Below are 14,333 nucleotides of genomic sequence, written 5' to 3' on the forward strand. Positions count from 1 at the left end.
ATTGGTCAATCATAGAAGGAGGGTCAATGCTTTTCAAGGTCCGATCATTGAGGGTGCATGGGTCCACGAGCCTAGCAGTGTTAAGATTGCAGTCTTAAATCATTTCAAAGATACATTCTCAGAGCAGAACCCTAATAGGCCAACCCTAGATAGGGTTCGGTTTCCTTCCCTTGGCCAAGGAGAGAAGGAAAGCCTTGTTGCTAGATTCGCTGAAGTGGAAATTAAATCAGATCCAACCTTCAAGTAGGGATCTTCTCCTCTGGAGGGCTGATCCAAGAGACAAAAATGGAATATATTGATAGAAGGTTATGTCAGTATTTATGGGCTGACTGTAATGCTTCTTCGGAATGTGCCCCTTCAATTAATGGTGCTGGTGGCCTCTTTTGCATCTGGAATAATGATTCTTTTTCAGTTGACAGAAAGGTAGTGGGGAGAGGATTTATTTTGTTGGAAGGGATGTCGATTAAAGAGAATAAGAGGGTCTCCATAATTAATGTTTATGCTCCCTGTGATCTCCAAGGGAAGAGACAACAATGGGATGAGATTCTGCAGTTGAAGACATCTTCTCAAGAAGGCCTTTGGTGTGTTTTAGGTGACTTCAACTCTATAAGGCACCAAGATGAGAGAGTGAGTTTAGCTCAGTCAGTGGGTCCTGACCCCAGCATCTCTGAATTCAATTCTTGGATTTCAGATATGGCTTTAGAGGAGGTTAGGTCTGTTGGGAGAAGATTCACTTGGTGTAGACCTAATGGCAGTGCTATGAGCAGATTGGACAGGTTCCTTTTATCTGATGAGTGGTTGGTGCAATGGCCAAGTTCCACTCAGTTTGTGCTGGACAAGGACTACTTTGATCACTGCCCTATCCTCTTGAAGTCAAAGACCATTGATTGGGGGCCAAAACCTTTCAAGGTTATGGACTGGTGGTTGAAGGACAAGGGGTTCCAACAACTAGTGGAGCAGCAATGAGGCAATTATCACCCTCCTGGATGGGGAGGTTTTGTTCTGAATCACAAAATTAAATTCCTTAAACAATGTATAAAGCATTGGAGTTTTTCAAATGGTGAAGCTAATGCTAGAAAAGTCCAGAATATTAAAAAAGAGCTGAATGCTTTGGAGGCTGGCTTAAATGATAGAGCTCTATCTCAACAGGAAGTGAGCTCTTGAAAGATTGGAGCTTTGATTATGCAGGCAATTAGAAATATTAGAGAAGACTATAAATGCTCCAGGTTATGAATTAGGTAAGCTTCCATCACATATTCAAGATGGAAACAAAAACAATTTTAGAGTACTTCCTAAAGAATCTAAATACCCTTCAAAATGTAACACCTGAGGAAGTTGATTGGCATATTAATGAGAAGCTTCTGATTAAGTACTGTGAACTTCATCATTGACCATTCAAGTTCCTTTCATGGTTCTTGAATGAAGCATGAGTGAAATACAGTCGATACATCAGTTTCCCTCTACAGTTTGTATATTTACAAGATTAATCATTGGTTGTAATACGAACCACCTCTAAATTGCTAAATAAATTTAAGTTTTTCTAAGTTTTTTTCCCTGTGAATTTGTCTGTTGGGTCAGCTTCACTGCTTTTTTCAAAAAACGAATGATTCTTTTTATTTCTCTTGTTCCTTTCCTCATCATTTATTCAAGAAGAAAATTAAATAAAGAAAAATAGAAATACAGGGCACAAAACTGATGAAGAGAAGAGCAAGAAGAGAGACACATGAAATTTGTCTTATTTAGACAGAATTGTGAAAGTACGTACATATCATGGAAAAGTTTCAAATTTAATTGAAATACTAGTGTAAAGGTTTTTGTAATGTTTAACCATGAATGGGGGGCGAATGTTGAATCCTGATACAATGGTAAAGTTGTGTCTTGGTGTCTAATCGGTCATGAGTTTGATTTAAAAGTAATCTTTTTGTATTTGGAAGACTAAGACTGTTCATATTTTGTATAACAAGGAGCCTACGAGACTGGGGTATGTTAATTTTATTTAACCATGAATTGCCATGTAATTGAAGATTATTAAATTTTACAAGAATTGTTAATTTGTTAATACTATATATTAACAATCTTTGTTATTATCAACTCTACCTATTTCCATAGATTCATCAACCATAGAAGGTCTCACAGGATTGATGAGGACAGCCATATCTAAGAACTTGTTCAGTAGCTATCAAGTGAGAAGTTTGAAGGAGGATGTCAATATTCTGCAATATGCAGATGACACTTTGTTTTTTGGAATTGCAAATTCGGCCAATGTTAGAGCTTTAAAGTCTATTCTGAGATGCTATGAGCTGGTTTCAGGCCTCAAGAACAATTATGCTAAAAGTCAGTTCGGTTGTTTGGGCAAATCAGAGGGCTGGTGTAGAGATGCAGCTCATTTCCTTAACTACCGCCAGTTGGGTATTCCTTTCTCTTATCTTGGAATTCCAGTGGGGTCAAACCCTAAAAGTTGGAGCGTTTGGCAGCCTATCATCAACAAGTTTGAGACCAAGTTGGCATCTTGGAAGCATACATGTCTCTTGATGGGGGGTAGAATCACCATCATCAATTCTATTTTGACAGCTTTGCCCATCTACTTGCTGTCTTTTTACAGAATCCCCAAAAAAGTAGTTCATAAGATAGTATCTATTCAGAGAAACTTTCTTTGGGGAGGTGACAATGAGACAACTAAGATCCCTTGGTCAAATAGGATACAGTTTGTCTTCCTAAAATCAGAGGGGGGTTAGGAATTAAGACTTGAACAAGTTTAATCAGGCCTTGCTTGGCAAATGGGGTTGGCAGTTGGCAAATAATCAGCACCAACTTTGGGCAAGAACCTTATTGTCCAAATATGGAGGTCGGCATGCCTTACTATATGGCAGAAGCAGTGCAGACATTTCTCCTTGGTGGAAGGATTTAAAATCTGTCTTCCAGCAGCAACACCACAATAGTTTGACCAGTAACTTGAGGTGGAAGGTGGGTAATGGGGCCAAAATCAACTTTTGGAAGGATAAGTGGAGGGGGGATGACTTAAACCTCAAAGATAAATATCCTGCTCTGTACCAAGTGAGTCAACAGCAGGACTGTACTATCAGTCTAATGGGTCAATATGTTGACAATAGGTGGGATTGGAAGATACAATGGAGGAGAAATTTCTTTGAGCATGAAATCGATATGGTGGCAGCTTTCATGGATGAGATTGATGGGGTTCAGATTCACCTTTCTAGCTTGGATTACCTCACTTGGAGGGCTGATCCTACTGGGTCTTATTCCACAAAGTCAGCATACAACCTCTTGATGGATGATGGCAGTTCTGTTAATGAAGACAAAAACAGCAAGTGTTGGTCACATCATGTTCTCTTGCACAAGAAATAGGAGTCTTTGGTGGGAGGTTTTGAGATGGGTTAGTAGAATGGGGCCTTTCCCCATTGACCCTAAAAATCATTTCATACAATTCTCTCATTGGAACAGCAAAAGCTATATAGACAAGAGATGGGCAGTGCTTTGGATAGCTTTATCCATGACTATTTGGAAGCATAGAAATTCAGTGGTTTTTAATAACCAGATTTTCAACCCCGAAAAAGTCATGGATGAAGCTTTATTCCACAATTGGTCATGGTTAAAATGTATGGACAAAGATTTCCATACAACAAAGATTCATATTCAAGAAATTGAGGCAGCTACCAAATTTTTAGAACATACAACAAAGATTCATATTCATCCACATTCAGTAGATTGTTGGAAACGGAGAGCAGAACCTAATGGACAGTACACAACAAGGAGCGTATACCTTTTGATGCAAGGAGAAGCAACTGAGGAAAATAGTGATGGAGTGTTTACGAAGTTATGGAAATTACAAATTTCAGCAAAAGCAGCTATCTTTGCATGGAGATTGGTTAAAGACAGACTGCCAACCAAGCTTAATCTAAGAAGAAGACAAATACAGCTCAAGGGTTAATGTGACTGCAAAAAAGCTAGTAGTTATGCTTTAGAAGACAATTCAAGAAAAAAAAATCTAGAAGGAAATCAAGAAAATACAAAATAAAACTATATTTTTTTGGTAAAATACATAATTAAATATAAAAAAACATGCATTGGATAGTTGACCCTCAATCAATCACACCAAATTTTGTTCCTTCAAGCTCCTATCCCACCAAATACTACGAATCAATGGGGATATTAAAAACATCAGGCAAAAGTTAAACATCAGCCAGAAGGCTATGAACAATAAGGCCAAACAACTTGAACAGCCACTATCCCAAAAAGCTATAAGATATGAAGCATGGAAACAAAAACTAGAGCATGAAAGAAACGACTACACAACAACAATGAAGGAAGAAAGTAGATGCTTCCAAGCAACAACTCAACAAAATAAGGCAATATTTTTACACAGCTTTCCAAGCAACACTACCTGCATTCCAAACCCTAGCTAGTAGTAGTAACTAATTAAGAAACTAACTAACAATCTATAAGAACAAAGAGCACAAACACTACGTACGCGGAAGCACAAACTTACAATGAATATATGAAGCTTACCTCGAACACAACAGCGACAATGCCGGCGAGATTGTACCTCAGGTGAAATGTACCTCAGCTGACCACAAACACCACGTACTACCAGTCAAATGTACCTCAGGTGACCACCACTTCGCCAATCCTTGCACCAGAAACCAAAAAAGGTCCTTAGCTTAACCACAAGTTCCAGAAATAGACCTAGCACGGTCACGCTCTTCAGTTCAATAGAACAACACAGGTAAACGAAGCATACCTGTCACGGTCTTCAGTGCAATGGAGAACAACAACCTTCGATGTTAACAGTGCAATAGAGAAGAGAGCGCGAAAAGGTACACAGAGAAGAAGAAAGTGCGAGAGGGTAAACGGAGAAGAAGGGAGCGCGAGCGAAATAGGTCGCGTCAAATATAATTTAAATGTAAGTTTAACATCGGTTTTCAATAAAACACCGATGTTAACAAATTGATGTCAACGTTAACATCGGTTTTATTCAAAAAAACCAATGTTAACTGATGATATGTTAACATCGGTTTTCATAAAATCGATGTTAAGAAATACACATTATTTACAATTATGCCACCATGTTTACGTTAACATCGGTTTTTGACAAAACCGATGTTAATCCGCCGATGTTAAATCCGCTTTTTCTAGTAGTGTGTTGTTGAACCTAGACCTAAGATAAGATAACTAAGGGTTTAATCACTAGAAATGGTGGATAAACACTGAGTTCTCTTACAACCATGAGTTCAAAGCAAATGTTGTTATTGATTTGCTAAGAAATTAGAAATTAATATCAATGTTTAGGATCAAACTGTTAAGAAATTAGGGTTCAATAACAAATATAGTTGAGGATTGATTACTTTAAATATGTTGTTATATTCATTTTCATTGATGATTAATGGTGAAGTTGAATGAATTCCACCCCCGAGCATGTTTTTACATGCTGAAATCACTTTGGTTTTACTCGATACATTTCAAGTTTATGATAAAAAAACCAAAATAGAGTTTTTATTAAGTGGTTTAGTTGAAAACTTGGGTCATAAATCGTATGTTGATGCTTTCTAAATTATTCTTTGTTCTTAGTAAACAACTGGTGTATTTATTGGTTCAATATTATCCAGGTCCTTGGGGAGATGATATTCTCAGGATGCTTGTGCGATTGGTACATTTGCCAAATTAGCTAATAATACCAAACTCTTTTCAGTCCTTTGCATAGGAACTATATAGTTGTTTTGGCCCACCCTTGGACCATGACCAGTACATAGACTATAATTTTCTTATTCTGGCTAGCCTAAGAATCCTCATTCGAAATCACAATAAAAAAAAGACAACCAAAAGGGGTTTCTGAAAATTGAGCAGAATTTCCCCCTAAAAATAGGACAAATCCCATATTGAATAACATGAAAAAACATATAATATATCAAAACAAATTTTTATATATATATATATATATATATATATATATATATATATATTCAGATCAAACACTTTGATATCATGGCCACATATCACAACATAGGCCCTTGACATACTATGCAAAATATCAACTAATAGTGATGTTGGTCATATATACTAATCATCAAAGTGTCTCAAAGCATCATAATTACACCATAAGAGTATCTATAAGATAGGATAATCTAAATTTCAAAATAAAGAGATTTTTTCTATATTTATTACTACCATTATCCCTATAGTTGTATTATACTAAAGTCACAAAAAAACACTCCATCAAACGCAATGGAGGCCTACCAAAAAGATAAACAAATTCCTGGGTAAGTTAGCAAATTTCAGAAAGTCAACTCCACACTATCTGTGTATCTGAGAAAATAAAATGAAATAAAGGGGTGAGTCACAAAGACTTAGTGAGAGCATAAAATACAAAGCGAACGGAAAGAGGAGCATAACATAGCACAAGTCTTTCATTCCCTTGAAAACTTACTTTTAGAATTTAAATGATATTAAATAAAAGCAAAATTAATACAACTTACTTTTAGAAACTATTGTACACCCTTTAACAGTGGTGTGGGTTGCTAATCGAAATACACCTCTTGAGAATAACTCGAGTTTTGAAACTCCACCAGAAAGGGATTCTTGTGCTTCTCAATGAAAAAAACAGCACCATTTGGTCATCCAAGATATCAAGCAAAGTCAGGAATAACCCAATTGCGTATCTGTTGGATTCGGGAAATTTTTTGGTGAAAAATGGACAACAACCTAACAAGGATACCGTTTTATCGCAGAGTTTTGATTATCCGGGTGATACACATATTCCGAGAATGAAAATAGGATCGAACATATAAACTGGTATAGAAAGATCTGTATCATCTTGGAAAAGTGATGAGGATCCTGCACAACAAGAGTATGTTGTAAAAGGGATGGATAAAGGAAGAGGGGGAGAATGGCTAAAAACAAGAAGATTCCCCTTATTAGAGATGCTCAGACTTTGGATGTATTCATTAGAGTGTTCTAGGTCTCAGTGTGTCTTTCCCCTAAGCCCAAGGTAGCTTAAAATCCAATGGACCTTGCGCTAAGCACACCTCTTCAGGGCTTAGCGAGGTGATCATGCGTTGAGCGTCACAATGTCTAGGCTGAGTAAGGTGGTCACGTGCCTTTGGACTTCTCGATGGGCCTTCTTTGCACTAAGCTTGAGCTTGCCTGCTAAGTGAAAAGGCACACTAGGCCTATCTTATGCACTAAGCGATCTGTCCCAATCTTTAACTTTTTCTTTACGTTTTTACTTCATTTTTCTCAAAAACACTTGTAATTTTGTTTTTTTGAATCTTACTGATTAAAAATTAACATGATATTAAATTCTTCATTATTTCATTAAAAACAACAATAAAGTAAAGGAATTCTAATCATTCTTAGTCAAAATTGAAGGAATTCTAATCATTAACACAAATGTATTTGTTTTTTAATAAATTTTTGTTTTACGATGAATATCTAATAAAATAATAATTTTATTTTTGGTCATTGACACTTATTTTTAGCTCATTATAAATTAACAAATTTTGTGTTAAATACTTCACATTTGTTATTAATACAAACTACAAATAAAATTTGCTAATTTATTAGGAAACAAATATAATTTTTTTAATTTATAAAAGACTAAAATAAAATATGAAAGATAAAAAATAAAAATATTATTTTAATAATGAGTCAACACAAAATAAAAATTTATTAAAAAAACAAACATAAAAATTAAATATTTATTAAAAGAATATTAATCTCTTCTTCACGGTATCTATGACACGAGAACTTTAGCAAGAAGTTATGTTCCTTCCGTTAATCCCTTTTTGTATATCTCTTTCTCTTTGAGCCCAACTATCTTCCATGCATGGGACAAGATTCACATGAATTGTTCAACGAAAAATATTTAGTAATAAAAAATGGATTAAATAAATTAAAAAGAAGAACTTACCTCCGCAAACAAATAGTTGACCTTCTTTTGGCTTCCACATATATATAAAATATTGCTCTGCTTTAGTCTAAACTGCATCACTAATGTATTTTGTAACTTCTGGTAAGCTTTGATGCATCAACACCACAGTTAAAGAAATCAATTAAAACCGTTTTTTCTCTCTAATATATGACACATAATTAAAAGTTAAGAGTTGAAAACACGGGAATATATATGACTCATATGTACAACTTTGAAAAATATTCTAAAAGAAAGTAAATTTGATCGGCGTCAAGATTATCCAAAATGAACTAAATTTGAAGAAGAGTGGTAGCCAAATAAAACAATTGATAAATATATTTTGTAATATAAATTCAACGTGACTTGAAAAACAGTTTTATTTATTTTTACTTGCTATATGATATCAATTAATATTGTGTATATAATCAATTGAAATTGTTTTGGATTAATATTTTAAAGAGAAAATAAAAGATATATCATAAAGAAATTCTATTAAGTATAACTTTTTAACTAAAAAATATATATTTTACTCGATTAAATATTTTCAGAAGTATAAAAATTAAAGTATTATTCGATTCACTTCCATCAATATTATTTAATTACAAAACTCATTTAAAGGTATATGGAAAATATAAAAATTAAATAAATTTTAATTTAACTAATTTCCTTATGTATAGAAGTTAAATAACAAAGTTCTCTAAGACGCTAATAATCATGTGAAAGTATTTTGTCATGTTCAATTATAGGATGAAGAGAAATTTAAATATTTTTGTTTATAATAAAAATTGAAAAATCTTAAGCACTACAAAATCGTATACACTAAAATCTTTCAAAAAATATAAAATATTTTAAAATATTAATTTTGTAAAGCAATATACTTTTAATCTATGTATTAATTTTTATTTCACAATAATAAAAAATTGTTATTTCTTTTAATACTTCTTGATGAAAAAAAATCCATTTAATTTTAATTACATTAAATATTATATTATTATTATTATTATTATTATTATTATTATTATTATTATTATTATTTAATTATTTAATATCTCCGGGTTGCACAAGATGAGAGCCTAGTTATAAAAAAGGGTTTGGATTCAGTGACTTTGTCTCAAGTATATCGTTTAAATTTGTCATCCTTTAGGTAACATCATTATGAACAGTAAAATTCTCACTTCCTCGAGATTATTGTTAAACTGAAATAACTATACCCATTAATTTGCACTCCCAATTTTAAAGCATAAAAGATAAAAACTAAACTATTAATTAAATTAGAAAATATCTTTTAAAATGAGTGCAAAATCTGGACAATTAGATTAATCTAGTAGTGTAAAACGAGGTCCAGAAAGCCAACGAATCCAAATCTATATGAAATAAAGGGAGCATATGAATTTAGGTTCCTGTATACAACATTGACTTAAAATAGCCTTCTCTTCTAAGAACAAAGTTGATTTTTATTATTTTATCACATGGGTTACCCCTCTCTTCTAAGAAGGTTTCAACAAAGACTGCCTGTCTCCATAACTATTCATTTAATTTTTTATTATTTGATTATATGGCTACCCATCTGCCTCTGCCTAAACAAGAACACCATCTTCCCCAATTCAGTAGTTAGTATTGCTTCAGCAACAACATGTTATCATTGTTATGTATTTGCTTATTATTATTTTCCTACTTCTCAGGAAATTGCACTTCACTAGACAGTTTAGCAGTAAATCAATCCATCCAAGATGGTGGGAATGAGACTTTGGTTTCAGCAGGTGGAATTACTGAAGTGGGTTTCTTTAGCCCAGCAAAAACAACAAGGCGATACTTGGGTATATGGTTCAGAAATGTTACCCCTTTAATAGTGGTGTGGGTTGCTAACCGAAATACACCTCTTGAGAATAACTCAGGAGTTTTGAAACTCAACCAGAAAGGGATTCTTGTGCTTCTCAATGACAAAAGCAGCACCATTTGGTCATCCAAGATATCAAGCAAAGCTGGGAATAACCCAATTGCGCATCCGTTGGATTCGGGAAATTTTGTGGTGAAAATTGGACAGCAACCTAACAAGGGTACCGTTTTATGGCAGAGTTTTGATTATCCAGGTGATACACATATTCCGGGAATGAAAATAGGATGGAACATAGAAACTGGTCTAGAAAGATCTATATCATCTTGGAAAAGTGATGAGGATCCTGCGAAGGGAGAGTATGTTGTAAAAGTGGATCTTCGAGGATATCCTCAAGTATTTGTATTCAAAGGATCCTTGATAAAGTTCAGAGTAGGGCCATGGAATGGCCAGTCTTTGGCTGGAATTCATCAGCATATTTAAACTTACCCCTTCAGGCACGGCACAGAGAAGTTTTTGGAGAGCTCAAACAAACACCAGGCAAGTCCTAACAATTGAGGATCAAGATCAATGTGAAAATTATGCCTTTTGTGGTGAAAATTCTATATGCAGTTATGATGGTAACCGTCCAACTTGTGAATGCCTGAGAGGTTATTTTCCTAAGTCTCCGGATCAGTGGAATATGTCAATTTCACCAAACGGCTGTGTTCCAAGGAATAAATCTAACTGCCAAAACAGTTATACAGATGGCTTCTTCAAGTACGCACACACGAAAATGCCAGACACATCTTCTTCGTGGTTTAATACAACCATGAACCTTGATGAATGTCGGAAGTCATGTCTTAAAAACTGTTCTTGTACTGCATATGCAAATTTAGATATTCGTGGTGGTGGAAGTGGCTGTCTACTTTGGTTTAATAATACAGTTGACATGAGGTATTTCCCTAAATTTGGACAAGACATTTATATCAGAGTCCCTGCTTCAGAATTAGGTACTCCGTCAATTTTTTTATTTGATTTTTACTTTTTCCTATGTTCTTTGCTCTGTTTTCCCTCTTAATTTTTTGTTGTATGTTAGGCCATGATAACATTCAAAGGTGACCTAAAAAAGCCTTCTATTATTAGTAATGCATGATTTTTATTATATGGGAATTATTTTGAAATTTAAATACAATGTATTTTTTTCAAACTCAGTCTAAGAAATTAGACTCACTTTTTAAGCTTCAATGGTTAGATCTGTTTATTTTAAAGTTGGCAACTGATGTTGCTCTGTTTCTTTTAGATAATGGTGGCCCTGGAATCAAGAAAAAGATAGTAGTAATCACTGCTGGTGTGACAGTTTTTGGACTTATCATCACATGTTTCTGCATACTGATAGTTAAAAATCCAGGTAAGTATATGCATAATTTAGCATCTATCATAGGCAATTAGACACAAAAAGGAACATGTGCATATTATGTTTCTATGTTTATACACTGTTATTTTAAAACCAACTATGGTCTGCAACAAAGTTTTACAATAACCATTACAAAAATATATAGTAGGTAACCATCTATATTAATCATGCGCTAGAAAATATTCTTGGATGTGCAACACCTGTATTGAGAAAGATTTCAAAACTCTGCTACATAGTGTCAAGCTTGATTATGCAATTTCTTCTTAGATATGCTAATATATATAGGCTTCCATAAATACAGAAATAAACAAAATAAGAACACTAATCATATTGATTAATGTTTTAATATTGTCATGTTGCACATTTTAGTGGCAGGAAGATTATATTCTCATATCGCACGATTTCAATGGCGGCAAGAATATTTTATCTTGAGAAGGGAAGACATGGATCTGCCAACCTTTGAGTTGTCAGCCATTGCTAAAGCCACTGATAAATTTTCTAGCAGAAATAAACTAGGGGAAGGTGGATTTGGGCCAGTATACAAGGTTACATACCCATATCTTATATAGACCTTTATTTTCTCTTAAAACATTCCATAATTATTAATTCCAAATGATAGTTTTCAGGGTACACTAATAGATGGGCAAGAGGTAGCCGTAAAACGACACTCAGAAATGTCTGATCAAGGACTGGAGGAGTTTAAAAATGAAGTTGTGTTGATTGCAAAACTTCAGCACCGTAATCTTGTGAAACTTCTAGGTTGCTGTATTCATGGAGAGGAAAAATTGTTGATCTATGAATGCATGGCCAACAAGAGCTTAGACTGCTTCATCTTTGGTTAGTGCCTTTGAAGTCCAACTTTACATTAAGAAATTTATGGATCTCCTTATGTGATTACCTTTAAACTCTATTTAGAAAGCCACTGCTGTACTAATCATGTAAATGAAATTAAATAGATGAAACTAGAAGTAAGCTCTTATCCTGGAATCAACGTTTTCACATTATTGTTGGCATCGCTCGGGGGCTTCTCTATCTTCACCAAGACTCTAGACTGAGAATTATTCAGAGATTTGAAAACCAGCAATATCCTACTCGATGCGCATATGAATCCTAAAATCTCAGACTTTGGCATGGCTCGGACTTTTGGCTGGGATCAAAGTCAAGCCAAAACCAGAAAAGTGGTCGGAACATAGTAAGTTGCCTTCCTTTTGTGCTTACTGTATAGTTTATATGGAATTGTTTTTTGTGACTAAGTCTGAAAATTGTACTTGCAGTGGTTACATGCCTCCAGAGTATGCTGTGCATGGTTATTACTCTGTGAAATCAGATGTCTTTGGTTTTGGTGTGATAGTACTAGAGATAGTTAGTGGAAACAAGAACAGGGGATTTTCTGACCCGGAACACTCTCTTAATCTTCTTGGACATGTAAGCACAATGACTATTCATTTTATTACCTAGTTGAATCGATTAATATTACAATAGAATCAAAGTATGTGACTATTTTAATTTTTTTGGCTTTAGGCATGGAGACTATGGACTGAAGACAGGCCATTGGAGCTGATAGATATAAACTTAAGTGAAAGATGCATTCCTTTTGAAGTCTTAAGATGCATACATGTGGGTTTGTTGTGTGTACAACAAAAACCACAAGATAGGCCGGATATGTCTTCTGTCATTCCTATGCTGAATGGTGAGAAATTATTGCCTCTGCCAAAGGCTCCTGGATTTTATACAGGAAACTGTACTCCTGAATTAGTATCTTCATCTAAAACTTGTAATCCATTATCACAAAATGAGATATCCCTTACAATTTTCGAGGCAAGATAGAATACAAAGACTCTAGTAATGGTGTATTTTGTTGATGAGTAAAGGAAATGATATGGCTTCCAGTAAGTAAAGTTACAATCAAATTATGGTGCAAATATCAACAAAAGCACAATTGGTAGATAACTGAGACTCGTAAGTGATATGTCACTGGATAGATTCCTGACCGCATGTATATAAAAGATTTTGTTAAAAGAAAGAATAATGATTTCATTGATCTTTAAATGTTGAAGGGAATAGTCTCTAACTGTTTTGGGGAATATCCTCGATGCAAATAAAAATAAATGATTATAAAGAATCTATGGATAGCAAGATCTCATTTGTCTTCTGATGACCTATTGCTTGATTCTGTAAATTTGAAACCATGGGTCATTGGTTTATTAATGTATCCCTCATCATTTTAATTCCATTTTTTGTCGTTCAAGTTTCAGTGGCACCCATATTGAATGGATAATTTATTATACTGTTCGACTCTTATACATTTCACATCACAGGGACTAATTTATTCCATACTGATTTGAACCCCGGACCTCTTGGTTAAGGGATACAAGTCATTATCAGTTGTGTTATCCAATATTAGTTTCAAAGGGTAACATAATACCTATATAATTTAATATATTTTTTCTATTTTAATTTGTTAGCTGTATCAATGTAAAATGAGAAAGAAAAAAAATGTAAAATGGTGTGAAACAGAGAGCATGTCAATTTGGATTTCCACTACCAAGACATTGATTATTTGTAACAGTATTCTCTTCTAGGTTCTTACAACAATTGACACTAATCAGGATTCAACAAATACGGCTCCACCCACAGAGCAGTTAGATGGAATAGTTTTTTTCTTATTTTATTAAATGATCATCCTCTGCCTCTGCATAGTCAAGAATATTCACATTTTTCAACGCAAAACTACAGCTTCCCTATGGATAAAAAAAAATATAACCTCATCTTCCCTAATTTTGTTGTTATTATTGCTTCAACAGCATAATGGTGCATAGCATCTTAATGTTATCTATTTGTTTCTTATTCTCCAACATGTTGGGAACATGCACTTCACTACACAGTTTGGCAGTGAGTCAATACATCCTAGATAGTGAGACTTTGGTTTCATCAGGTGGAATAATTGAACTGGATTTCTTTAGCTCAGGAAATTCAACAAGAAAATACTTGGGTATATGGTTAAGAAATGTATCCCCTTTCAGTGTTGTGGGTGGCTAACGAAACACCTCTTGAGAATAACTCAGAAGTTCTCAAATTATATGAAAATGGATTTCTCGTATTTATTGTAACATCTCATTTTTTGAAAATAAATTAAAAAAAAAATTTAGTAAAAAAATTTTTAGTAAAAAAAATAAAGTTTT

The 14,333-nt window shown here is 34.1% G+C and overlaps 1 protein-coding gene and 1 pseudogene across 1 annotated transcript; both read left to right on the forward strand.

Moving 5' to 3' along the window:
* The first annotated feature begins 2,141 nt into the window (after window positions 1-2,141).
* Window positions 2,142-3,363, forward strand: LOC102664133 (uncharacterized). The gene is made up of 2 exons (XM_006582661.1): window positions 2,142-2,615; window positions 2,791-3,363. The coding sequence occupies exons 1-2, from the start codon at window positions 2,142-2,144 to the stop codon at window positions 3,361-3,363; spliced, it is 1,047 nt and encodes a 348-aa protein (XP_006582724.1).
* A 6,003-nt stretch (window positions 3,364-9,366) lies between these two features.
* Window positions 9,367-13,061, forward strand: LOC100779235 (G-type lectin S-receptor-like serine/threonine-protein kinase At4g27290; annotated as a pseudogene).
* Window positions 13,062-14,333: the final 1,272 nt, after the last annotated feature.

The sequence above is a fragment of the Glycine max genome, chromosome 6, assembly GCF_000004515.6.
Source record: "Glycine max cultivar Williams 82 chromosome 6, Glycine_max_v4.0, whole genome shotgun sequence".
Classification (NCBI taxonomy): domain Eukaryota; kingdom Viridiplantae; phylum Streptophyta; class Magnoliopsida; order Fabales; family Fabaceae; genus Glycine; species Glycine max.